The sequence below is a fragment of the Lactuca saligna genome, chromosome 3 (assembly GCF_052625555.1).
Source record: "Lactuca saligna cultivar CGN05327 chromosome 3, ASM5262555v1, whole genome shotgun sequence".
In the NCBI taxonomy this organism is placed as follows: domain Eukaryota; kingdom Viridiplantae; phylum Streptophyta; class Magnoliopsida; order Asterales; family Asteraceae; genus Lactuca; species Lactuca saligna.
Genome location: NC_136419.1, coordinates 184255509 through 184281440, shown reverse-complemented (window position 1 = coordinate 184281440; position 25932 = coordinate 184255509). Strand labels below are relative to the sequence as shown.

At 35.5% G+C, this 25932-nt stretch overlaps 3 protein-coding genes and 1 long non-coding RNA gene across 5 annotated transcripts; 1 reads left to right on the top strand and 3 right to left on the bottom strand.

Annotated features, from left to right (window-relative positions):
- Positions 1–1612: 1612 nt before the first annotated feature.
- On the bottom strand, positions 1613–2225 carry LOC145036246 (uncharacterized). The gene is made up of 2 exons (XM_078984702.1): positions 2011–2225; positions 1613–1811 (listed from the first exon to the last, which is right to left on the bottom strand). The coding sequence occupies exons 1-2, from the start codon at positions 2223–2225 to the stop codon at positions 1613–1615; spliced, it is 414 nt and encodes a 137-aa protein (XP_078840828.1).
- A 791-nt stretch (positions 2226–3016) lies between these two features.
- LOC145037605 (putative disease resistance RPP13-like protein 1) lies at positions 3017–8568 on the bottom strand. 2 transcript variants are annotated; one of them, XM_078986306.1, is made up of 4 exons: positions 4517–8568; positions 3661–3787; positions 3427–3569; positions 3017–3333 (listed from the first exon to the last, which is right to left on the bottom strand). In XM_078986306.1, exon 1 carries the CDS (start codon positions 8473–8475, stop codon positions 4519–4521), a length of 3957 nt encoding a protein of 1318 aa, XP_078842432.1. In that variant the 5' UTR covers positions 8476–8568; the 3' UTR covers positions 3017–3333; positions 3427–3569; positions 3661–3787; positions 4517–4518. The 2 variants fall into 2 exon arrangements, with proteins under 2 accessions (XP_078842432.1, XP_078842433.1); XM_078986307.1 differs by having other exon boundaries at positions 3427–3553.
- A 1598-nt stretch (positions 8569–10166) lies between these two features.
- Positions 10167–11093, top strand: LOC145034073 (uncharacterized). The gene is made up of 3 exons (XR_013677866.1): positions 10167–10283; positions 10558–10744; positions 10826–11093. It is a non-coding gene; the product is annotated as an uncharacterized LOC145034073 (long non-coding RNA).
- Positions 11094–12611: 1518 nt separating this feature from the next.
- Positions 12612–18062, bottom strand: LOC145037604 (putative disease resistance RPP13-like protein 1). The gene is made up of 2 exons (XM_078986305.1): positions 13634–18062; positions 12612–12913 (listed from the first exon to the last, which is right to left on the bottom strand). Exon 1 carries the CDS (start codon positions 17473–17475, stop codon positions 13651–13653), a length of 3825 nt encoding a protein of 1274 aa, XP_078842431.1. The 5' UTR covers positions 17476–18062; the 3' UTR covers positions 12612–12913; positions 13634–13650.
- Positions 18063–25932: the final 7870 nt, after the last annotated feature.

Here is a 25932-nt window from a genome sequence, read left to right as displayed (position 1 = left end):
CATCGTGCGGGGAATGAAATTTTGGAAGGAGCTTCAGCCCGGGAACAAAAATAAAGATGGAACTCAATCCAAAACCGCATCAAAAAATGCATTTGCTATTACTGTAGTTTTGGAAAACGGCATCAAAAAAATACATTTATTAGTGCGATTTTTAAAAGTAGCATCAAAAAATGCATTTATTAATGCTTTTTAAGAAAACAACATCAAAAAAATACATTTATTATTAGTGCGGTTTTAGAGAACAGCATCAAAAAATATATTTATTACTGCAATTTTGAAAAACAGCATCAAAAAATGCATTTATTAGTGCTTTTAAAGAAAATAGTATCAAAAAATGTATTTGTTAGTGCGGTTCCTTGATTTATTAATGCTAAAGTGTTTTAATGGTGCGGTCGTAGGCTAAAACCGCACAAAAATAAACCTCATTGCACTAAAAAATACGTTTTGTACTAGTGAGTTGTTGTACATGTTGATTAGGAACATCACACAAAGTATGTAAAAATAAATTTATATATTTTGTATTTGAGCCGGTAGAAGTAGTAATCACACTAAACAGTATAATACATACTATAAATACACAAGGAACTGCATGTTCTAAAATCATAGAGTAATAAATAATACTTGTTACTCACAAATCATCGGTGTCAAATTTGGAGCGGGGGAAATAGATATACAGTGTACATACAGACTTAATTATGTGTAAAAAGCTACCAACGATATACATAGTCATATGATCTTATGTTATATATAAGTGAGATTATCAGTCTAACATGTTTGATACATGATGATGTTATATCACGATGATAAATAATATGTTTTGGAGTATTATTTTAGTTAAAAGATTATAAAAATGGAAGTCACATGCTAATTGGCTTTGTTCAAGACTTTATCTATGTTAGATTTTTTTTCTTCTTCAGAAGTTTAGTTGTTTATCTGTCGATGCATGATATTGATTTGATGGCCTTATCATACGGTGCTTGGATGACAGTCGAAGCTTGGACTGCTAATGTGTCATATACAGCTTGCCGACATTTGTTATTTTGTTTTTTTAGTGTTAAGTGGGTTACAAAACTCGGCTTAATTTCATAGTTAAACTCAGGGGCGGAACCAACATGTAGCCAGTGGTAGCCCGTGCTGCCCCTCAAGTTTGTTTGATAAATGGAGGGAAGATGAGCAGTGAAGTCACACGAGTTTATCCACTTTACAACAGAAACTTCCGACTTCTTCTTGCTCATATTCTCAATTGCAGATCCAAAACACGGTAGTTACGGTAGTTGCTTTACTTGCTTTATGACTTTGTCCATATTTAATGATTATTTATGACTATCTACTAGTAGAAAATGTTAAATAACTTTATAAATTATACTGTGTTTTAGGGGGTTTTCATATGGGTTTGATTGTTTAATATGAGGTATCTATTTTTTATGAACACCAAATGTTTGATAAAACTCTTTAATAAAAAACATGCACAATGTTGTAACGGATGAATGGAAATAAAACACTTGGATCACTTGGAATCCCCATACATTGCTTTTCCTGAATGTTTTCTTGAGGACTAATGAGAATGATCACATCTTTTGTATTGCTTTTCATAAGAACTATATCAGTTGCTTCAATCATCCGTCGTCCAAACACCTCTTGCCAATAAATACAAACTTTCTCGTGCGGTCCTCTCAGACATTCTCATATAATCGTCAACAGAATCGGGCGACTCCCCCATTGCCATAAGTTTAATTGCAGCAACACATTTTTGCAACCCTGTGAAGCCTTGTTTGCCTCTGGCATCATATCTCATTTGGAAAAATTCATACCTAAATAAATATTAAACACAAAAAATTATATTTATTTTTATCTAAAAGTAACATTTTATAAATTATAAAAGTTGAAACAAACGATACCTAAATATATAGTAAACAAACGATACCTAATTAAATATTAAACATGTAAATTTGTATTTATTTTATCTAAAAGTGACATTTTGTAAATTATAAAAGTTGAATCAAACGATACATTGCTTCCATAGCGTTGGCTATCCTTTCAAAGACATTTTTTCGCAAACGAAATCTTCTTTTGAAATCGCTTGGCTGGTAGACACAATTTTCCGCAAAGTAATCGTTAACTAGCCGCTGATGCCCTTCCTCACGATCTCTATTTAACGCCGCACGTCGCGTGAATAGTGGAGCTGGATCTGGTTGTAGTAGGCTGTCTGTGTAATACTGGTACATCATACTCACGAACAAATCGTCTTCGTCGTTGTCATCATTGTACGGATGGGCCGGATCAAATTCAATAATAGCTGGTTGATTTTTGTGTTTGTGTTTTGAGTGATATAGAAATAGAGATAGATATAGAGAAATATGTGTAGTAAAAAGAATGAGGTATATATATATATATATATATATATATATATATATATATATATATATATATATATAATGAAAATGCAATTAGTGATTTTTTTTTTTATTTAAAGTTACCGTTTTTAAACGGTTTGAATTTGTAAACGGTCAAAATTTTACGTGTTACGAAATGTTACCACAATCACGCGACTTAACATAACATGCAATAACAGGAGGGGGGGGGGGGGGGGGGGGGGGGGTATTCCCCCGTTATGGCGCTGCCACATCGGATAACGCCACACGAGCGTTGCCCGCACCCGCCCCTCTAAGGCTTGATGATTGCTTGTAATTTAGCATCTAATGCTAAACATATGCTCATGTAGCTCATTATTCTGCGTTTAGCCTAGTTATGTTCAATGGCGCTCTAATTTGAGTAAATATTCAAAGCTGAACAAACGTTTGTTGTTAATTTATGCAATTTTTCAGACTTTAAAACATAATGTTAAGAATAATAACTAAGCATCAAACATAGTCTTTCCAGGCAAACAAATGTGGTGTTAATATAATCTGTCTTATTCACCACAAAAAGGATTGTTGTTTTACAGGTGGAAGTCTCCAAATGACATCACTCCCAATTAAACAGCAATCTGGTGTCTACAATAATCTTAGAATAGTAGTATCATTAGGCGTCAATCAAATATTATTTGTAAATATGGAAGTTAGTTTGTCCAAAGAAAATATACAACAATCTAGAGTGGAAACAGACAAAAATTCAAAGCTAGTTATCCAACGAAAGTCAAATTTACAGGGCCTCTTTTCATTTTCTTAGGAACAGCAGATGGAATTCTCTGTTTTTGTTATGTTTTTCAATGTAACTCTCAAACATATTCCTTCCAAACAGAAAACTGTGTTGTTAATGATTCCTTGACCATGCTTCATAGTATGTCTCTTGATGAAAACCAGAACTTCTCTTTCTCTTTGGGTTCAATCAACTCTACAAAACAAGTAAATATCCAAAAATAAACCTTATAATAGAGTTTGACTTTAGAAATTAGGTATTCCACTTGACAATGAGATAAAAGTATACCTTTACAGCGTATAGTTTGAATGATTGAAAAGATGCTACACATATAAAGCATTGAAGCTTCACAGCTTCGATCATCAGAAGGAGTTCTACACTTCCATGGATGATTTTTGGAAAGTAAGTCATTCACCTGTACATCAATATTCCTTTTGGAACAAATATAGAACAAGAAAATCTGGAGTAAAAATTTGGAAATCATTGGCTACATGAGCATTTGTGAATCTGTTAGGAACAAACCTTGTAAACCATAAGCAGCACAATATAAATGTCTTCCTTTGAAAGCCATCAATTTCTGATCTTTTATTTCGTCTGATGCTTTTTAAAATTCATTGCATCCACCAACCTTTCAATTTTGATTGCTTGGCTGTAAGTGTGAAAGAGTGAGAAAACTACATTTGAACTCAATAAATAAGCCATGAATTTAAATCAGATACTGTCAAAATAAATTTGACAAATGTGATCAAGAAAAATATGTTCACAACAGTTTCACTAATATACAGAATCATTTTTTTAAGAATTAATGGTGTGAAAATGCAGCTATTTAATCAAAAATCCATTAGCGTTAATCATGGGTCAAATGCATCACTTGTTAGACAACTAATAATTTGGGTTGTAACATGGGTACAACCCTGGTAGTTCTTAATTAGATGATACATCTTCAAATATATTCATTATTTATAAATATTTGTATCGATTTGTCTAATCTTTATTAAATTACTATTATAATCATGATTTCATAATTAAGTTGTATTCCAACTTTAACAAATAATGATAATTCTACAACCAATCCTAGTTCAAATAAATCTAATAGTTATTTTGATTTCAAAGTATTTGACTTGTTAACCATTTTGATTCATTTTGCTATTCATGGTGATCAACCTTCCCTAGTCATATTCATAAACAAACAAAAGGAGCACAGTAAAATCCAAAAATCAGTAAGCATATTTATGTTAACCAAAGACGCAGACACAAACACTATTATTGAGGAAATACATACTTGTATAGAGATTATATTTGTTTGAATGAGCAAATCAGTTGTTCAGTTTGCACATAATGAAACTAAATGAAGTCAAAGGCACAGAGAGGGGGGTACCTTCAGATTGAGCTTGTCTCAACGCAGGGGATAAGGGAGACATGGGGCCAATAGGAGCCTCCTTTGCTAATTCTTTCCTTCAGATTTGGGCATTTGGATATTATCAAAGCCAGAAGTGAAGGCAACAACTTTTCTGGCAGATCTATCGTCTTTGGGCAATTCCAAATGAAGAGATGTTGGAGGGAGGTGAGGCGTTGGAGTCCCCTTGAAACCGATTCCAGCTTCTCAAATTCTTCTATGTGAAGATGAGTAAGAGATGGAGGAAAAAGATGTGACAATTGATCAAAGCTTTTCATGTTATCATATGGTCCGTCACATAAATTTAGGTAAGAAAGTGAGGTTGGAAAATTCTGTGGGCCCCACTCTGATATGGGCTTCTTCAACCCTTTTATATTAAGGGAACAAAGTTTTGGAGGCCAAAGCCCACGAGGAAAGGATGCATCCATACTTGTACACATTTGAATTGTCAGATGTGTTAATGAGGTGAGATTCGGCAACTCATGGTCAGGAAATGACTCCATACTCGAACAATTTATTATGGTCAACCGTGTGAGGTGAATGAAACAATTCAATTCATTAATCGACTTCAGATTTAGCCAACTATATATATGTACATATTCAAGCATCCGCATGTTTGAGTTGATAAGCAACCCAGACTTCTCTCCTCCTCCGATCTCCTTTTCCAATAGTTTCTTGCAGTGGATCAACAAGACTGACTTGAGCTTCTGCCCTCCTCCTGTTGTGAAGGAGACAGATGTAACTGAATCACAATCAGAAATCGACAGATCCTCGATGTTATCTGGACAATTGCAGCGCTCAAAGCTGTTACATGAACTGACCTCCAACGTCGTAAGAGATGTTAGGTTGCTCCCACTGTTATCCTTCTCTTTCTCCCCTAAACTCACCAAATTTGAACAGTCTTGTACATCCAGCTTCCTTAAATTCACAAGAAACTTACTTGCCTCTGCTTTTGAGTCCCACAAGTATCTTATTTCATCACACGCTCTGATGCTTACTTCTTCAACTGCTCCAAGATACTCTGTAACACCTCTCCACAGTTCATCAGTAAGCCCTAAAATATTATATATTTTCAACTTGGTGATTGTCGAAGCTACATCAACCAGGCTTTTCAACAAACCATGACCACATTTTATTACCTTTAAAACCCTTAGTGAAGGTAGTCCTTCAAGAGAGACCCGAGTCAGATTAGGACAAATATCATTTATTTCCAACTTGGTAAGTGATGAAGCTACATCAACAAGGTTTCTCAAGACACAGTGACCACATTTTCTCAGTTTCAGAACCCTTACTGAAGGTAGCGCTTCAAGTGAGACTTGAACCAGATTAGGACAATCTTCAATTTGAAGCTCTTGAAGGCAAGGAAACGCCCCACTATTTGTTGACCATTCCTCCCACCCTGACATACTAGAAAATGATAGGGTTTCAAGTGAAGGAAATGCAAGGTCGGTCCCAAGAAACTCCAAACCTACAACCTTCACCTTACTCATCCCACCAATAGACAGATCCTTCAGTGATGGTAGCTGCCCAAGCATCGGTAGAGATGTACATTCTGCACAGCCATTTATTGACACTATAGTTAACCGACGAAAGGCGGGATCCCCAACCCAATTTGGAAACTCCATACCCTTATATGACACAATTCTGAGTTTTTCTAGAGTACCATTATGAGGCTTCAGCTCATTGAGGACCTCTTTTCCAAGTGTTCCTGTTCCATAAGCTTTAAACTCATCACCCCAATTCAACACTAACTCACTAAACTTCTTTTGAGAGAAGTTCGCCTCACGTGCATCCACTGCATTTTCTGCATTTCCCAGTCCGTCAATACAAACTTTCCCAGGGAGATTTTGCAAGTTCTTAAGCTCAGTTAATGTTAAGCCAATATCACTGGAGAGTGTTTGAAGACTTTTCAACTCACCAATCCCTAAGGGCATCTTCTTCAACTTCCAAGTACCCCTCATGTCAAAATGCTGCAAATTGTTAAGCTTTGAGAAGCTCTTGGGCAACTTAATCAATTCATGACAGCCGGAAACAATCAACGTTTGTAAATTATAAAGATTGCAGACATTTTCCGGTAAATGTGTGATTTTAGTGTCAGATAGATTAAGATACCGCAAATGCTTCATACTACCGACGACTTCTGGTACCTCGCTTATGCTAAGATTACTCAAATTTAGGACCCTTAACAATGGTAACTCTTGAAGTAAGTCATTCAAGACCTTATTTGATAAGTTAAATTTATGCCAATCTTCTACCACCCCAACATAGAAGGCTAAAAATGTTCTCAAATTTTTAGCTCCTCTAAATGGCTGGAACCTTTTGTACACCATGTAATCCTCACAAACAAATGACATATGTCGATGCTTTTCCAAAGCTTCCTTCCTCAATTCCTGCTTAATGTCTAACCTTGAAAAAAAGTCTCCAGCAACAAATGTGGCCAAGTCATTCAGGAGGTCATGCATCACAAACAACGATTTGTCATTAGGAGCATGTTGAAAAAATGACCTTGACAGCAACTCTTCAAAACATTTCTGACCCCACTGTTGCATTGATTTTCTTGCAGCAGAGTGTTGCAAAAACCCTTCCGCCATCCAGAGCAGAACCAACTCCTCTTTGTCAAACACATAGTCCTTGGGGAACAAAGAGCAGTATGCAAACAACAACTTCAAAGTGGCAGAAAGATCATTGTAGCTTAGTCTAAGAACAGGAACAATCTTATCTTCATTTCCTAAACTCCATATCTCACTATCCAACAGATATTTCCATTCTTCCTCGTCTGTTTTTGTCATCAATAACCTCCCAAGGATTCTTAAAGCCAAAGGCAAGCCCCCACATTTTTTCACAAACTGTTCCCCATATGGCCTTAGTGTTGGATGTGAATCAAAGTTAGCTACACCCAATGCGTGTTGAGCAAACAAAGACAAAGCATCATCTTGTGATAGACGTTGCAGGGAATCTATACAACACAGAGGATCTTGATGAGAAAAACCCAACTGTTTGAGTAATTGCTCCTTCCGAGTAGTCATGATTATTCTACTTCCAGAAGTCCCAGCATGAAATGGGCCCACTAATTTCTCCCAATCACCATAGCTTTCCGACCATACATCATCCAAAACTATTAGAAATAGTTTGTTCTGTAGTTTCCCTCTAAGAGCTTCTTGAAGCAGATTTAAGTCTTCAAACTCTTTCTTTTCCCCGGTCACAGATTGATAGATAACTTTGCTTATGTTGAGAATACTGAACTCATCAGAAACACAAACCCAAGCCCTGAGTTCAAAGTGATCTTTCACTTTCTTTTCATCATACAAGAGTCTAGCTAGAGTTGTTTTGCCAACTCCACCCATACCAACTATGGGCACGATACTGAAGTTTTGACTCCCTGATTCATCTTTATCCCCCAACAGCTTCTCCATCAATTTTTTCTTATCATCTTTACGTCCAAAAATACCACTTTCATCTACCAAAGATGCCTCATATCTTTCAATTTTTGGCTTTTCATATGTTATCACACTTAAACCAAGATTATTTTTTGCCTCTACCAGTTCTTGTAACCTGGTGGCAATATCATCTAACTTGGGATGCATCCTATTACTTTGTGAGAAACTTGTGCAACAACTTGGGATTAGTTTTCTTACCATACTGGTGGAGGCTCCACCCTCCTCGGTCAACTCACGATGAATAGCTTCTGTTGCAAGATCATCAAGTAGGTCGTCTATGTCATAAGCCAAATGTTGGAGATCATTCAGCCATCTTTTAACAGCTTCATTAGTTACTTCCTTCTGGGAAGCATCGTTAAGCAGATCTTGGATTTGGTCTAATGTCTTCTTCAATTTCTTGAGCTCAGATTCAATTCCTTTGGAGCGAACAATCTTCTTCAAGGCTTCAGATGCCAGTTTTTCAAAGACCACTGTCAAGAAGGCAGAAAGAACGATTTCAGCCATTGTTTATGCCAAGAGCAGAGAATATAATATAGAGGTGGATGAAATGGATGAAGAGAGAATGATTTCAATTATCAAGAGATGTTGATAAATTCGATGAACAGAGATCGATTTCAATTATTGTTTACAGTGAATATGTGGATTAAATTAACGCCCACCACAAATTTGTGGGCCCAAAAGTTGCAAGTTGCAATTGAGGAGTTACAGTGAATATGTGGATTAAATTATTCATGGCCTTCTTCTCTTTCTACTTCCGCCGGCGTTTCTCCAATGTTACCAACTCCGACGATTCTAACTCCGGAAGCCATCAGTTCATGCTACATTTTTGATAGAGATAAACATTGCGGACCAGATTACTCCACCTGTCTTCTACTCCATGATGTTTAATGTGAAGAGACAAATAATTGAAGCCGATGACGATTCCGAGGCGGAGACGGAAAATTCAGACCCATGATTCATTATTGGCGGTGGGGACACTTGTTTTACGTTTTTGTTTAGATAAAGTTGAAAAATAAAAATAAAAATAAAATATTATAGTTTTGATAATTTTTTTTAACAAAATTAAATTGTTTCCTATATATGGCTACAAATATTTTTATCTATTAAAATTATGACATCTGTCAACATTTCATATTTAATTAATTATCTCATTAAGAATATATATTAAGAATATATCAAATAAAATTAAATTGAAATGTGGAATGATGAACGTGTCATAATGTTAGTGATTAAGAATATTTGTAAGCATAAAAGGTAGGAGGCAATTTAATTTTTTTTTAATATTGAATCATTTTATTTTTAATATATATATAGTCAAGATCAAATATCAATATAAGCTACATTTTGCAAATATAAATTTTAATGCTTGCAGTCAGTCATGGAAACAAACAACACGAAGATGCTATAAAATCCAAAAAAAAAAATATGTCAATGATATAATGGTCGTTTTTACATAGATCAAAAATCGTCCAACGGACTGATATAATACTAATTAAATACAATAGTGCAAAAGATGACCCCTAAGAATCAAGGCTAATAACATACCCTACACTTATTTTTATGGATAAATGTTTCTGTATATAAAATTGCTTTAATATTATGTACAAATGTACAATAAATTTATATTTTAGATTTATTTAATTAATATAGTACATGGATTTTCCTAGGATACAATACTCTTTAGTATAATAAAAACTTAAGTTCAATCAGTATTAGAAGCCTTTTAAATTAATAAATATTAATTTATTAGTTAATAAATATTTATAGACATACTAATCCTAACAATATTAATTTGTAAATGTTTTTACAGTGAGTCCATTTTAACAAACCATTTCAATATTTTGTGTTTGTAGAGGATGATTGTTTGTGAGTCATGCGCTTAATTTGGATGATTTAAATTTTAAATCAAGAGTCGCATTGAATTTTGAACCACCGTGCACAGGATAACAATTTGAATTTGAAAACTACTTATCAAAATATTACTATTGTATTTTGTATTTTTTACTAAAAATAATAAGATAATCAGTATTTGGTAGACATTAAAAAAAAGGGGGACATATGGCCCACCATTACTCTTCAGCTCCTTCCACACAGTTCACCCTCGTCAAGTTTTATACAAATGACAAATCCACCATTACTCATCAGTGGGCTAGAGGGTCGCCAAGCTGTCATGACATTGGATTTTGCATGGGCCTGTTCCGGTTCTTGGGTCCAGTTTTGGTAGTCCATGATCATTGGAATTACCAATAGGTGGGCTACATGATCCTATATAGTTTTTACAGAAATGCCCTTTTCGTCCTTGTCTTATTCTGGTGAGTCTCTCTACTCTATCTACTACCTTCAATATTTCATTATCTTTTTAGAAAGCTAAATGCAATAGACCATAATAAACAAATCAAAGAAAATTCACTTTCTTTTTTCTTACATTTAACCTGAAAACTAATGTTGGTATATTATTAGACAGGATAAATATCCTTTCTGATATAAACATAATAACAACAGACATTCACTTTTTTCTTCATTCAACCAAATTAGGTTGCTATTTTTGACATTATTAACAAAAGTTGATTATTTTTTTTCCTCAAGGTATGTACCTTTCACGGGTTCACTCTAACTACAACCATAACCGAATGGAGCAGTGTGTTATATTCGGTAATCAACACAGCAATTCCCACAATTGTGAATGGAATTCTTGATAAAGATCTTGGAAGGACTCATTCAGTCATTTTCACAAACACTTGCAGTGCATAAACCGATAAACCAACTAAAATCAGTTTGTTTCTACAAGAATTAGCCAACATTAGTGCACTCTTTTTGCTTACTCTTCTTAATCTCTCTTGTCATCTGGTTTCAGGTAAATCGTCCTGTTAAAGTTTCAGATTATTCAGCTCTCCAATCCATCACACAAGATATCGTTGATTTCAGAGGATTCTTGAGGACCTGTAAAGACAGAAATAGCGTTTGTTCATGTGGATGGGTAGGCGTCAAGTGTGGTCAAGGTCAAGTCACCGCTATATAAAGGATTACGAGGCAAAAAGATGCGCTCAGGAAGAAATAATGCACGTCGGAAGAAATGATGCAAATCAATCCTTATTTAATCACATTAATTATAATTAAAATTGTTTAATTTTAATCTTTTATTTAGAAAGGTAATTTTAGTAATATCATACTATTTTATTTTGAACTTTAGATAAGTTTCTAATATTAAATTAGTTTTTTTTTAATTAAAATTTGAGTTTGGATACAAATGTAAATATTGTAGTTTTAGAATGATGTATATATAATTTAAAATTATATAAGAATATTGATGTAATACATAAACTTGAGAAGGATAATATATGAAATTTTCCTTATAAAAATTAAAAGAAAGGACATTATGGTGATTCCATCAAACAAATTATAATCCAAATCAATTCATTTCCATGGTGAACACATTTTAGTATAAGTTTATACAATTGGACTTGGTGTAAATTGGTAACAGATTGAGTATGTTGTGTAAAACATACAAAAATGTAACTTCTATATTAATAGTTATGTATGTGTTTCAACCTTCGCCATCTAATTATTAGTATGTTTCGGTGAAGACATCATGTACAGACTTGTAAACACATGACTAAAGTTGATTTAGCATTTCAACTTAATGCAATAATTTTGGCCTTCCTTGATGAATTGAAGACTTGTAAAAAAGAAAATGGTGGTTCTAGATTTAAAGTTGTTGATTCTGTGAAGAGACCTCCTGTACAGTTACTAACAGTAAGAAAAATGGTGTTTTCAGACCTCGCAAATGAATGAAGAAGCTATGATGAAATGGATGGAGAAGAGACATGAGATGATGGAGTACCTAAGGGACATTATGATAGAAACCAGAGTATGGGATATGTAGAATCTAGAAAGCTATTTGATTACTGAATGAAATGAAAATAGAACAAATTCAGTAAAGACCCAAATGGTTCTTCCTGACCTAATCAGAGAGTCCCTTCAAAGGGACAACCCTGCCCAAGCTAATGCCGAAGACTCAAAATGCAAATAGAAAAGACTGAATGATCCATAACCCTAAGACTACAGCTATTTATACTAGCCTAGGGATCGGGTGCAAAACAGAAAATATAAATATTACAATTTGGTCCCTTCACTTTTCCCCTCTTTTATATAAGACCCATTCTTTATCATATTCTCTATCACATTACTCTCAATTAAACAACCACCCGGTGTCTACAATAGACTTACAGTGGTAGTTTGATTAGGTGTCAATCAAATACTATTGTAATTATGAAAGTTAGTTTGCTCAAAGAAAGTATGGAAGAACCTAGAGTGGAGAATGGCAAAAAAATCCAAAATGAGTAAAAAATTGAAGCATAATTCAAAGTGCATTTTGTCGCTGTCTAATAACTTTATCATAAAGCAAAATGAGTTACTAAAGCTATACATCTACCAGCGCAAGTCAAAGTTACAAGGAGTTTGTTTTCAACTTCTTGGAAGAACAGATCGAGTTCACTGTTTTAGTTTTGGTTTTGTTTTCAGTCTAACTCTTAAACGTAATCTTTCTAGATAACAAATGGAGTTCATGGGATATCTCTTCATGAAATATACAAGAATCTAGAATAGAAACCGGCAAAAAGAAAAATCAAAATGAGTCGTAATTAAAAAGCAAAATTCTAAATGCATTTTGTTGGCTGGCAAATGTATCTATTCAGAAAGCAAGATGAGGTACTAAAGTGATAAATGGACTTTGTTTTCAATGAAAGTCAAGAATACATGGACTCTGTTATCAACGTCTTGGAAGAGCAGTTGGAGTTCTCTGTTTTGTTCTGCTTTCAAGCTAACTCTGAAACATAGTCTTTCCATACAAACAAATGTGCGGTTAATAATTCCTTGACCATGCTTCATGGGGTTTCTGGTGCTGAAAAGCACAAGCTCTCCTTCTCTTTGGGTTCAATCCAATCTAGAAAACAAGTCAATATTAATTTGACAGCAAGATAAATAAATTTAAATCAAATATTGACATATTGTTTTAAAAATAGAATATGACAATCTATACCTTGAAAAATAAAAAAGTTCTGTTCATAACAATTTCACAAATATACTGATTCTTAATTAAAGCTCCATCCACTTAATCTTAATGCGTTTAGTTAGCATTAATCGTTGGTCAAATGAGTCACTTGATAAATAACATAATTGTTGACAACTTGACATTATCAAATAGGTACAACCCTGGTAGCTGTTTGAATGTTCGTGATTTAAAAAGTATCCATATCATTTGTTTATACTGTTACTGAATTATCATCATTATCATGACAAATTTAAGTACTAAATATTTAACAAATAACGATAATTCTATTAGCAATCCAAGTTCAAATCTAAGACTTTTTCTTTTTATTTCAAAGTACTTAACTCACTAGTCATTTTAATTTATTTTGCAATCCATCGCGACCCTTCCATGTTACAACCTAATCAGTTTCATCAACAAAAAAGAAACAATGAAATCCAATGAATCAACGTGCATATCCATGTTAACAACCAGACATTGAGACACAAGTAGAATTTTGGATGAAATGCATATATTAATGTATTGAGATAATATGAAAAGAATAAACTGTTTGAATGAGAAAATTCACTCATTTAACTTACACATAGTAAAAGATGTCAAAGGCATAAAGTGTACCTTCACATGAAACTTAATTACTCGTCTATGTCCAAGTAGGGGATAAGGGAGATGAGGGGCCAATAGGAGCCTCCTTTGCAACTCTTTTCTTTCAGATTTGGGCATTTTACTATTCTCAAAACCAGAAGTGAAGACAACAACTTTTCTGGTAGATCCACCGTCTTTGGGCAGTTGCAAATGAAGAGATGTTGGAGGGAGGTGAGGTGTTGGAGTCCCGTTGAAACCGAATCCAGTTTCTCAAATCGATCTATGCCAAGAGAAGTAAGAGATGAAGGTAAAAGATGGGACAACTGCGCAAAGTTTTTCACATCATCATATGGTCCGCCATACAATGTTAAGTGAGAAAGTGAGGTTGGGAAATTCTGTGGGCCCCACTCTGAGATGGGCTTCTTCAACTCTCCTATTTCAAGCCGACACAATTTCGGAGGCCAAAGCCCACGAGGAAAGGATGCATCCATACTTGTACACTTTTTAATTGTTAGTTCTGTTAACGAGGTGAGATTCGGCAACTCATGGTCAGGAAATGACTCCATACCTGGACACTCTGATATATATAATCTGTTCAAGTGAATGAAGCAGCTCAATTCACTGATGGATTTCAGATTTGGCCAATTAGCTATAAATACAAATTCAAGCATCTGCATTTTTGATTTTATAAGAAACCTTGTCTTCTCTTTTCCTCCCAACTCCTTTTCCAATAGTTTCTTGCAATCCCAAATGACAAGTGACTTGAGCTTCTGCCCTCCTCCTGTTGGGAAGGAGACGGATGTAATTGAATCACAATCCCAAATATCCAAAGTCTCCATGCTATCAGGACAACTGCAATGCTCAAAGCTGTTACAATTCCATACTCCCAACCAACTAAAAGATGTTAGGCTGCTCCCACAATTATCCTCCTTATCTTTCTCCCCTAAACTCACCAAATTTTCACATTTTCTTAACTTCAACATCTTTAAATTCATAAGAAGCTTACTTGCCTCTGCTTCTGATTCCCACAAGTATCTTATTTCATTACATTTCATGATGTTTATTTTTTCAACTGCCCCTAGACACCCAATCATACCTCTCCACACCACGTCAGTAAGCCCTGAAATATCATCTATTTCCAACTTGGTGATTGACAAAGCTATATCAACCAGGCTTTTCAATACACCATGACCACATTTTCTTAGTTTCAGAACCCTTAGTGAAGGTAGTGCTTCAAGGGAGACCCGGACCAGATTAGGACAATCTTCAATACAAAGCTCTTGAAGGCAAGGAAACGCCCCACTCTTTGTTGACCATTCCTCCCACCATGACATACTATCAAACTCTAGGATTTCAAGTGAAGGAAATGCAAGATCGGTCCCAAGAAACTCCATACCTACAACCTTCACCTTACTCATCCCACCAATAAACAGCTCCTTCAGTGATGGTAGTTGCCCAAGCATTGGTAGAGAGGTTGATTCTTCACACCTTTCTATCGACACTATAGTCAACCGATGATAGGATGGATCCCCAACCCAATTTGGAAACTCTACACCTCTATATAAAGAAATTCTGAGTTTTTCTAGAGTACCATTATAAGGCATCAGCTCATTGAGGATCTCTTTTTCAAGTGATTTTGTTCGAAGGACATTAAACTCATCACCCCAATCCAACACTAACTCACAAAACCTTTTTCGAGAGAAGTTCGCCTCACGTGCGTCCACTGAATTTTCCACATTTCCCAGCCCATCAATACAAACTTTCCCATGGAGATTTTGCAAGTTCTTAAGCTCGGTTAATTTTAAGCCAATATCACTGGAGAGAGTGTGAAGACTTTTCAACTCACCAATCCCTAAGGGCATCGTCTTCAACATGAAACAACCCATCATGTCAAAATGCTGCAAATCTTTAAGCTTTGAGAAGCTCTCGGGCAACTTAATCAATTTATAACAGCTAGAAAGAATCAACGTCTGTAAATTATAAAGATTGCAGACAGTTTCCGGTAAATGGGTGATTCCAGTATGAGATAGATTAAGATACCGCAAGTGCTTCATACTACCAATGACTTCTGGTACCTCACTTATGCTAAGATTACTCAAACTTAGGACCCTTAACAATGGTAACTCCAGAAGTAAGTCATTCAGGACCTTATTTGATAAATAAAATGTTATCCAACTTCCTACCACCCCAACAGACAATGCTAAAAATGTTCTCAAACTTTTAGCTCCTTTTAATGGCTTAAACCTTTTGTAAACCACATAATCCTCACAAACAAATGACATATGTCGTTGCTTTTTCAAAGGTTCCTTCCCAAATTCCTGTTTTATCTCAATGTCTAACCTTGAAAAAAAGTCTCCAGCAACATATGTGGCCATGTCATTCAGGAGGTCATGCATCACAAACAACGATTTGTTATGAGGAGCATGTTGAAAAAATGACCTTGACAGCAACTCTTCAAAACATTTCTGACCCCACTGCTGCATTGAATTTCTTGCAGCAGAGTGTTGCAAAAACCCTTCTGCCATCCACAACAGAACCAACTCCTCTTTGTCAAACTCATAGTCCTTAGGGAACAAGGAGCAGTATGCAAACAACAACTTCAAAGTGGCAGAAAGATCATTGTAGCTTAGTCTAAGAACAGGAACAATCTTATCTTCATTTCCTAAACTCCATATCTCACTATCCAACAGAGATTTCCATTCTTCCTCATCTGTTTTTGTCCTTAATAACCTTCCAAGTATTCTTAAAGCCAAAGGCAATCCCCCACAAGTTTTCACAAACCGTTCCCCGTATGGCCTTAGTGTTGGATGTGAGTCAAAGTTAGGTACACCCAATGCGTGTTGAGAAAACAAAGACAAAGCATCTTCTTGTGATAGACGTTGCAGGGAGTCTATGCTATGCAGAGGGTCTTCATGAGAAAAACCCAGCTGTTTGAGTAATTGCTCCTTCCGAGTAGTCATAATTATTCTACTTCCAGGAGACCCTACAAGAAATGGGCCCACTAATTTCTCCCAATCACCATAGCTTTCAGACCATACATCATCTAAAACTATTAGAAATAGTTTGTTCTGAAGTTCCTTTTTAAGAGCTTCTTGAAGCAGATTTAAATCTGCAAATTCCTTGTTTTCCCCAGTCACAGATTGATAGATAACTCTGCTTATATTAGGAACACTGAACTCATCAGAAACACAAATCCAAGCCCTGAGTTCGAAGTGATCTTTCACTTTCTTTTCATCATACAAGAGTCTAGCTAGAGTTGTTTTGCCAACTCCACCCATACCAACTATGGGCACGATGCTGAAGTTTTGACTCCCTGATTCATCTATATCCCCCAACAGCTTCTCCAGCAATTTTTTCTTATCATCTTCACGTCCAAAAATACCACTTTCATCTACCAAAGACGCCTCATACCTTTCAATTTTTGGCTTTTCATATGTTATCACACTTAAACCAAGATTATTTTTTGCCTCTACCAGTTCTTGTAACCTGGTGGCAATATCATCTAACTTGGCATGCATCCTATTACTTTGTGAGAAACTTGTGCAACAACTTGGGATTAGTTTTCTTACCATACTGGTGGAGGCTCCACCCTCCTCGGTCAACTCACGTTGAACAGCTTCAGTTGCAAGATCATCAAGTAGGTCGTCTATGTCATAAGCCAAATGTTGGAGATCATTCAGCCATCTTTTAACGGCTTCATTAGTTACTTCCTTCTGGGAAGCATCGTTAAGCAGATCTTGGATTTGGTCTAATGTCTTCTTCAATTTCTTGAGCTCAGATTCTATTCCTTTGGAGCGAACAATCTTCTTCAAGGCTTCAGATGCCAGCTTTTCAAACACCACTGTCAAGAAGGCAGAAAGAACGATTTCAGCCATCGTTTAATATGATAAGAGCAGAGAATATAGTATAGATGTGGATGAAATGGATGAAGCGTGAATGATTTCAATTATCAAGAGATGTTGATGAATTGGATGAACAGAGATCGATTTGAATTATTGTTTACAGTGAATATGTGGACTAAATTAACGCCTACCACAAATTTGTGGGCCCAAAATTTGCAAGTTGCAATTGAGGAGTTTCAACGAAAAGATAAAAAGATTAAAAATTGTTTAACAAAACATTGCGAAGTGAAACTTCTTTGTCGATGTAAAAATTCGATGGACCGATAATTCTTTGCATCAAAGAAAAATGATGAACTAAACCCGCTCCTCAGTCAGCCCATGAGGACAAAAATAATTTATTCTTCATGACTTTCTTCTCTTTCTACTTCCACCGGCGTTTCTCCGATGTTACCAACTCCGACGATTCTGACACCGGCAGCCATCAGATCATGCTACATTTTGATAGAGATAACATTGCGGATCATGATGTTTAATGTGAAGAGTTAAAGAATTGAAGCCAGTGGCGATTCCGCGGCGGAGACGGAAATTTCTGAACTGGCCCATGATTCGTCGCTGGTCAAAAATTTTGAGTATTGGCGGTGGGGCGACCTGATCTAAGTTTTTGTCTAGATAAAGATGAAAAAAAACAGATGTGAGGTCCCTATCTATTTTTTAAATAAACTGAAAATTATAAGATTTTAATTAATAAGTATTTTTAGGTTAACCTTCTTGTTAAAACCTCTCTAACTACTATTTGTTAATTTTGGTTAAGTTACACGTAAAGGATAACTACTATTTATTAATATTTTTAAGTACAAATAATTTAAGAAAATGCATTACACAAAAAAATATTGACTATATTTACAAAATTTTGAGTTGATTTTAGATCCATGAAAAAGATGCGTTAAAAGTAACGGTGACAATTTTGTAATATTGATCAAATTATAAAACTATTTTTTTAACTCTTAAAATACCCAATTTTTTCTGCAATCAAATACCTAATATTTTGAGCCACGGTCATTTCCAAAATCAAGAAACAACTCTACAACTATCTATATAAATTCTATAGAATAAAAAAAATGATTAGTCATAGTTTCTTCCTAAATATCTCGATTGATTCTGGGAACACTGCATCACACTTCAAAACTTCTCCCAAAGCTACAATATCAAAATCTCCAACAATGAAAAAATGTAGCCTCAAAGTTTCTTACGAAGAAAATGAAGCCTCGAATGTTAGGTTTGCGGAACATTCATAGGTTAGCCATGAAAGAATCGAATTCTACAAAACAAAAGAATAGAAAAGAAATTATATGTGTGTTATGATAACGATGAAGGTTATGAAGACGAGTTCGATATACACGCAACCAAACCTCGTAGATCCAAAAAATGAAAAAACTTTAATCACTACATCTATAGGTATTCTACAATTTTGTTATATATTCAAATTACACTTTTAATATATGTTGTTTATATTTAACTTTTTTATTTTGAGTTTTACATTAATTAGGTTGTATATAGTTTTTTCTTTAGTTTGAAAAAATTTCTTGTTGTGAACAAGTTCATCTATGAAGAACATTGAACCTAGACAATTTGATGTAAATAGTTCCATATTGGCTCTAGATAACTAAGAAACTACATATATGCTAGTGAAATATTCAATTATGAATAATGTTGATTATAAAATATATATATATATATATATATATATATATATATATATATATATATATATATATATATATATATATATATATATATATATATATATATAAAGACAGTTGAATGCATGCAAATAATTATACATTAGGTTATATGATATTAATGTTCAACTATGAATGATGTTTCATCAATACTTATATCTTATTCAAAGTTGAATTTGTTTGGAAAATCTTAATATTCATAGTTTAACAAAGGAACATCCCTAAATTCATCCACCAGAAACACTAAACCTAGATAATTCGATGTATATATTCTATATTGACTCCACGTAAATAATAAACTACATATTTGCGAACTAAATATTCAACTATGAGTGATGTTGACGAATAAACATTTCTTATACACATAGTTGAATACTTTTTAAAATTAGTTATACATCAGATTATATGAATTAAATATTTAACCATGAATGATGTTTTATAAATAATTGTCTAATATTCATAGTTGAATGTGTAACATCCCAAAAACAGTAATAAATTTTTTCCTTTAAAAGTTTATCAAATCATTCATTAATTGTTCAAAAATCAACCCATGTCATAATATTCAAACTTCAGAGTACAAATATATCAAATGCAGAAATCATGAGAGGAGGATGTTGTGCCATCATGCCGGTCCCTTCCCTTTCAAACTGAAAGTACCTGAAACCATAAACATAAACTATAAACATAAAGCTTAGTGAGTTCCCCAAAGTACCACATACCAAACATACAACTGGGTTTTAACCCTAAGATATAAATCCAATCTGATCTGTACATATGGGCCTCGCCCTAGGTGTATTTCAACCCGAACAACACATATAGGCCTCGCCCTAGGGTTTGTTTCAACCCTATCATACTGTAGTGGGCCCCGCCCTAGGATATATTTCAACCCAACATGATATAGTGGGCCATGCCCTGGTGTATATTTCAACTCATCATATAATCGCATACAAACCACATAGAACTATTAATGTTGGAACCTGAAAGTGAATCTCGAGCAATCACATGTATTGAAGATCCGAAGTCAGAGATGGAGTGCAAAGTGAAGGCCATTCCGAGATGATGTCAAGATCCGAGATTGAGAATCTTTTCATGTGTTTATGATTTCTTATCTTTTAGTTGATGTAATGTTTCTAGGACATATCTTTTTGTTTATCTTAGATAATCAGCGTCCAGCACCTCTCACTCCAGTACCTCCACATGTTTCTTTTTGAGCACATTAAGTTGTGCAAATTTGCTAAAGAGATTTGGGACACACTCCAGGACCTGTTGGAAGGATCATAAGATATGAAGGATAAGCGTTTGACTTTGGTTATCAACGAGTTCGATACTTTCACCACAACTTGTAACACCCGAAATCCAGAAGACCAAGAAAGGAAAGAAAACCCCAAGTTTATAAGGCAAATCGTTGAGTTAGGGGTAACTCGACGAGTTGGTGCAAGTATAAGGATGTGGGTAGAAGGACCTACTCGACGAGTTGGGGAGACCAACTGGATGAGTTGGTCACGGTTTGGGAAACCCTAAATTCGGGCTTTGTCCCTGTTTATAGACACACTAAACCTCTCTCTCAACCTCTTACTGCCCTCTCAAGTCCAGAAGCAAAACCCTAGCCACCTAAGTCCATTTCTTGAGTATTGTGAAGCTAAAGGTTGATTTGTGGTGCATATATTGAAAGATGGAAGCAAGGAACGAGGAAGGGAATGTAGATCCAGCACCTACTTAAGTTTGGCAGCATTTAAAAGGTAGAAGTCGTTACCTTGAGCATTTTATGGATAGATCTCTTCACGTTGAGCTTTAGGGCCATTTCTAGCACTTTTATGCACTAGTTCTTGTGTGGAACACGATCTAAAGTTTACAACTTCAGATATGGACTCTCCAAATCCTCTAATTTCATAAAGTCTCAAGGTTTTGAAGCTTGAAGCCCTTCTCCATGGCATAACTCTTCCTTTAGCCTAGTTTTTAGCATTTAGGACTTGCATGTTTGCCACTTTACATGGAAAGTATGCTCTAGGAGGTTAGATTTACCTCTAGAGCATTAGTTTGGCTTAGAATCGACTGAATGAGAAGTGGACTGAAGGAACTCGACGAGTTGGATAGCCAACTTGACAAGTTGAAGAGGGTTTTCCCATTTCTGGTTTCTGCATGAACTCGACGAGTTGATAGGGTAATTCGACGAGTGGATAGGGTTTTTCCCGATCATAGATTCTACATGTACACGACGAGTTGCTTGGCAACTCGGCAAGCTGTCCAGGGCCTTTGCACGGTTTCTAAGGATCTCGACAAGTCGATGGAGGAACTCGATGAGTTGAGACGAGTTGTCCGAATTTTGGAAGAGGTAGAATTCGACGAGTTGATTCGATTTATCACGAGAGAATAGATATTATTAATATATTATGAGAATAATATAAGGAATAATAATATTGTTATTTGATTAATATAAGTCATAAATTAATTAGTATTAATTTGGTGACTTAAAGAGATTAATTGAATAAGAGGGTATAAACTGTCAATTGTTTGATAGTTACACTTTGAGCTGTAAATCCTTAAAGGATGAGGGTTGGACGATTTCTAGGCTAGGATAAGCCTCAAATTCGTCCAATGCCTATCTAAGGAAAGGATTAGGATTGCTTAGAGTTTAAGTTATCCAATTAGGGTTTAAGGGTGAAACCCTAGGAGCCTTACAAGTAAAAATAGACCCCTTGGGATAAGGAAATCGGCACCTCTTCTAAAGTAAGGAAACCCTGGCCGTGTTCCTTCTCTCTCCTCTCTCTCAAATCATTCTCTTTGCTAGTTGGTGTTTGTAAGCCATTAGAGGAGTGATAATTGTGACTCTAAAGCTCCAAGAACAAGAAGATCAAACAATTGTTTCAAGGTAAGCTTCTAACTCTGGTTTTGTATTGTTCTTATACCTAATTATCCATTAGAAGTCTTGGATTCAATGCATGTTTAATAGAGAAACCTAGATCCAAGCATTAGGGTTTTTATGTGCACATATGAATGTTCATATGGCCAAAACCATCAGTGGTATCAGAGACTAGATTGGTTTCTATTAAATTGTTGCTTGATTGTTTGAATCTTACCTGCAAAATTCGAATTTTGTGATTCTGAGTCATGGACTCAGCGAGTCCCATAGTGGACTCGGCGAGTCCAGAGTGGGTATTCGGCGAGTCCGAGCGTCAGGAAGAGCCAAAATCAGGGTTTTTTCATATTTATCTTATGGAAACTTACCTTTATCATACTAGATCAACCCAAATCCGATTTTATGATATATATGACTATATTTTTGATCTAATTGAAGATATTTATCAATTAATAAAATATTTAATTTCCTTATATGATAATTATTAATTATTTTGATTAAATTGGTAAATTGTTTTTCAAGAAATCATAAATAAATCAAATATGGATACTTATGTGATTAATTGTTAATTGTTATTTGATCCTTTATGTTTCAAATGTTTAAAACTTGCCCTCAAGTTTTGAAATTTATGTTTTGTGATTAAAAGTTTAATTTAGACAATTTAAATTTCAAACCCTAGAATTTTACAAGTTTAAAATCCAACCCTATACTAATATAATATTACAAGATTAATATATATATATATATATATATATATATATATATATATATATATATATATATATATAACTTAAATGCTAGTCTTACCGTTAGTAGGCCTCATTCACGAAACCGGTCTATAAGGTGGGTATAAGGTTGCGGCCTATAAAATGGTGCTTAATGGGTGTACACTCACACCCACCGCTTGCTTGTTCGGTGGAGGGTCGTTAGCCGAACGGGTAGGATAGGGCAACCTCATCCTCTCATTAAAAGTATAATATGAAATACAAAGTAACTACATGTTTTCTTAAAATTTCCCAATCTTAGTTACTTTAGGAAAAGTGAATTGATGCAATCCCATGAAATTACACTTTCCACCTTGCTAAGAAGTTAGTGGAGCGTGTGTGGTTTACCGGCACACTAATTGGTTCTAAGCGAAGGTGGCAAAGGGTGATTCATTGTTTATCATAGTTCGATGGAGCGTGTGTGGTTTACTGGCACATCGAATATGTGATCGTTACAATGAAAGCACCATGTGAATTTGCATGGTAATTCACACCCGCTTTGTGATCCTCGGTATCCCAATCACAAACAAGAGGGACATATCAAGATTTAAACATACCATTGAAAAGTTTCAGTGAATCTGATCCAAACCTAGGAATTCTCAATACATTTAGGACTTAAAGTTATGTTTTTCATGGTGGAGAATTAGTGAATCGTCATTCACTTACCTTCAAATTGTTTGCATATTAGATTACGGCATCCCTTTTCTAATGTGTAAATATTGTTGTTGGATCCTAGCCCTAATTTTTCTTATTGGGTGATAATTAGGGATTCATATTCTAATCTATCTTTGTCCTTTCTATTTGTAGATGTCGAACGCTAACAACGCTGCTGCTAGTTCATTCACTTTGATGAGCCTTTCTCAAAAGGTCACCTTCGATGGAACGAACTTTAGCGAATGGATAAGATACATTCGCACGATTGCTCGCTATAAGGATAAGGAGTATGTCCTCGATGAGAAGCTCGAGAAAAATCAACCCTGAAATTGCTACTCCGACTGAAATGAACGCTTTTGAAACCCACGAGCGTGATGCAAAAAAGGTACATTGCATCATGATCGCCACTATGAACTTCTAATTCCAAAAGTCCTACGAGGACATGTATCCGTATGAAATGCACCAAGACTTGTTGGAGAGATACCACCAAAACGCGAGACAAGAGCGTTATGAGATTTTCACTAACATGATTTCCATTAAGATGGGTCATGGAGAGTCTCTTACCGTGCACCTGCAAAAGATGCAAAGGTATGTCGACCGTCTTCGCAAGTTGAATGTTGACTTTGGGGAAGACTTGGCGATCGACATGGTGCTTCACTCTTTGCCTCCAAGTTACAATTAATTTAGGATGACCTATCACATGAACAAAGACGAGGTCACCCTAAGCAAACTCCAAGGGCTCTTGAGGGTCGCTGAGAGCAACTTCAAGGACAAGTCTTTTGCACTAACTCCCAATCCGCCCGCCGCTCCTGTTTTGGCAATTGGACAAGGAAAGGGAAAGAAGAGGAAGGCTTCATCTAAGAACTATCGCAAGGTTAAATCCTGAGATGGTGCCTCTTCTAGTGGGACCAAAGTTGATCCCGCTATGCCCTGCCCTAACCCAAAGGAAGCAGAGTGCCACCACTGCCACAAGATAGGACATTGGAAGAGAAGCTGCCCAGAGTACCTGCAAGCCACCAAGGAAGGAAAGATCAAGCCGTCTTTCACAGGTATATACACAATTAAATCTAACGATTCATCTCATGATATTTCTTGGGTTCTTGATACCGGTTGTGGTTACCACATTTGTTCTAATGTGCAGGGACTAAGAAGAAATAGAGACGTGTAGCATGGAAGAATAAATCCAATCATGGGGAACAGAAGATCGTCGCCTGTGACCAAGATTGGAGTGTATCCTTTAGTGCTTAGGAATGATTTATCTTTAGATTTGAACAATTGTTGCTATTCGCCAGAAATGGCTAGAAACATCATTTCATTTCATGGTTTGTTTAGACAAGGTTTTATATTTTCTTTTAATAATGAGAATGGTTCTATTTTGGCTTATCTAATGGTGTCTTTTATTTTGAAGCAATACCGTGTAATGGAATTTATGAAACTGTTATGATTGTTGATAACTTAGGAAATGATGTTTTATGCATGGATTCTTCCAATAGTATGGATAAGGCATCCTTGTAGCATTGTCTTCTTGGACATGTCAACAAGAAACGCATAGCCCAACTTCAAAAGGATGGAGTGTTGCAGTAATTCGACCTTAGGGAAGATGACACATGCGAGTCTTGTTTACTTGGAAAGATGACTAAGTCACCCTTCGCTGGTACGTGCGAAAGGGGTGAGGGTCTATTGGACCTCATACATACCGATGTGTGTAGACAGTTTAGATCTACCACGAAGGATGGAAACCGCTTCTACGTGACTTTTACCGATGACGATAGTAGATATGGGTATATCTACTTAATCAAGTAAACGTCAGAAACTTTTGAAAAGTTCAAAGAGTTCAAGAATGAAGTGGAGAATCAATTGGGCAGGAAAATCAAGATGATTCGATTCGATCGAGGAGGAGAGTACCTAAGTCTTGAATTCCACGATTATCTCAATGTCACACCCCCAAACCAAGGATGGCGGAAACGTCTGGGGGTGGAGGACTTCATGTACAGTATCACAACAACCACCATATATATAATTGCAAAAGTTACACCAAAGTATATGTTTACATGTTTCAAAAGCAATTACATTATGATGACAAAATAAATTTGTTGACGGTTTAACGTCCCATCCTCAAAGCGATGAAGTTTTCCTGTTTCACTGATTTCCTGAGAATACAAGTAGTTTTAAAAAGTGTCAACACAAAGGTTGGTGAGTTCATAAGAGTTTTGTTTGAAGTAGAAACCGTTTTTCCTTGTAAGATCGATATAGTTTAATTTCCAGAAAATCCAATATTTTCTTAGTTAAGTGTGCATAGAAATATTCTTATATGATGCATTAATGAACCCTAGAATGACCCGTAGAGTTCCTCTATAATCGTCCAGTGTATATAAGTTATATAAGATTTAAATTAGATAAAACGTTGAATATAGTGGGTCTGCCCTAGGTCCACAACCCAACGAGGAACAGGAGATGAGGCGGGCACCACCAATTC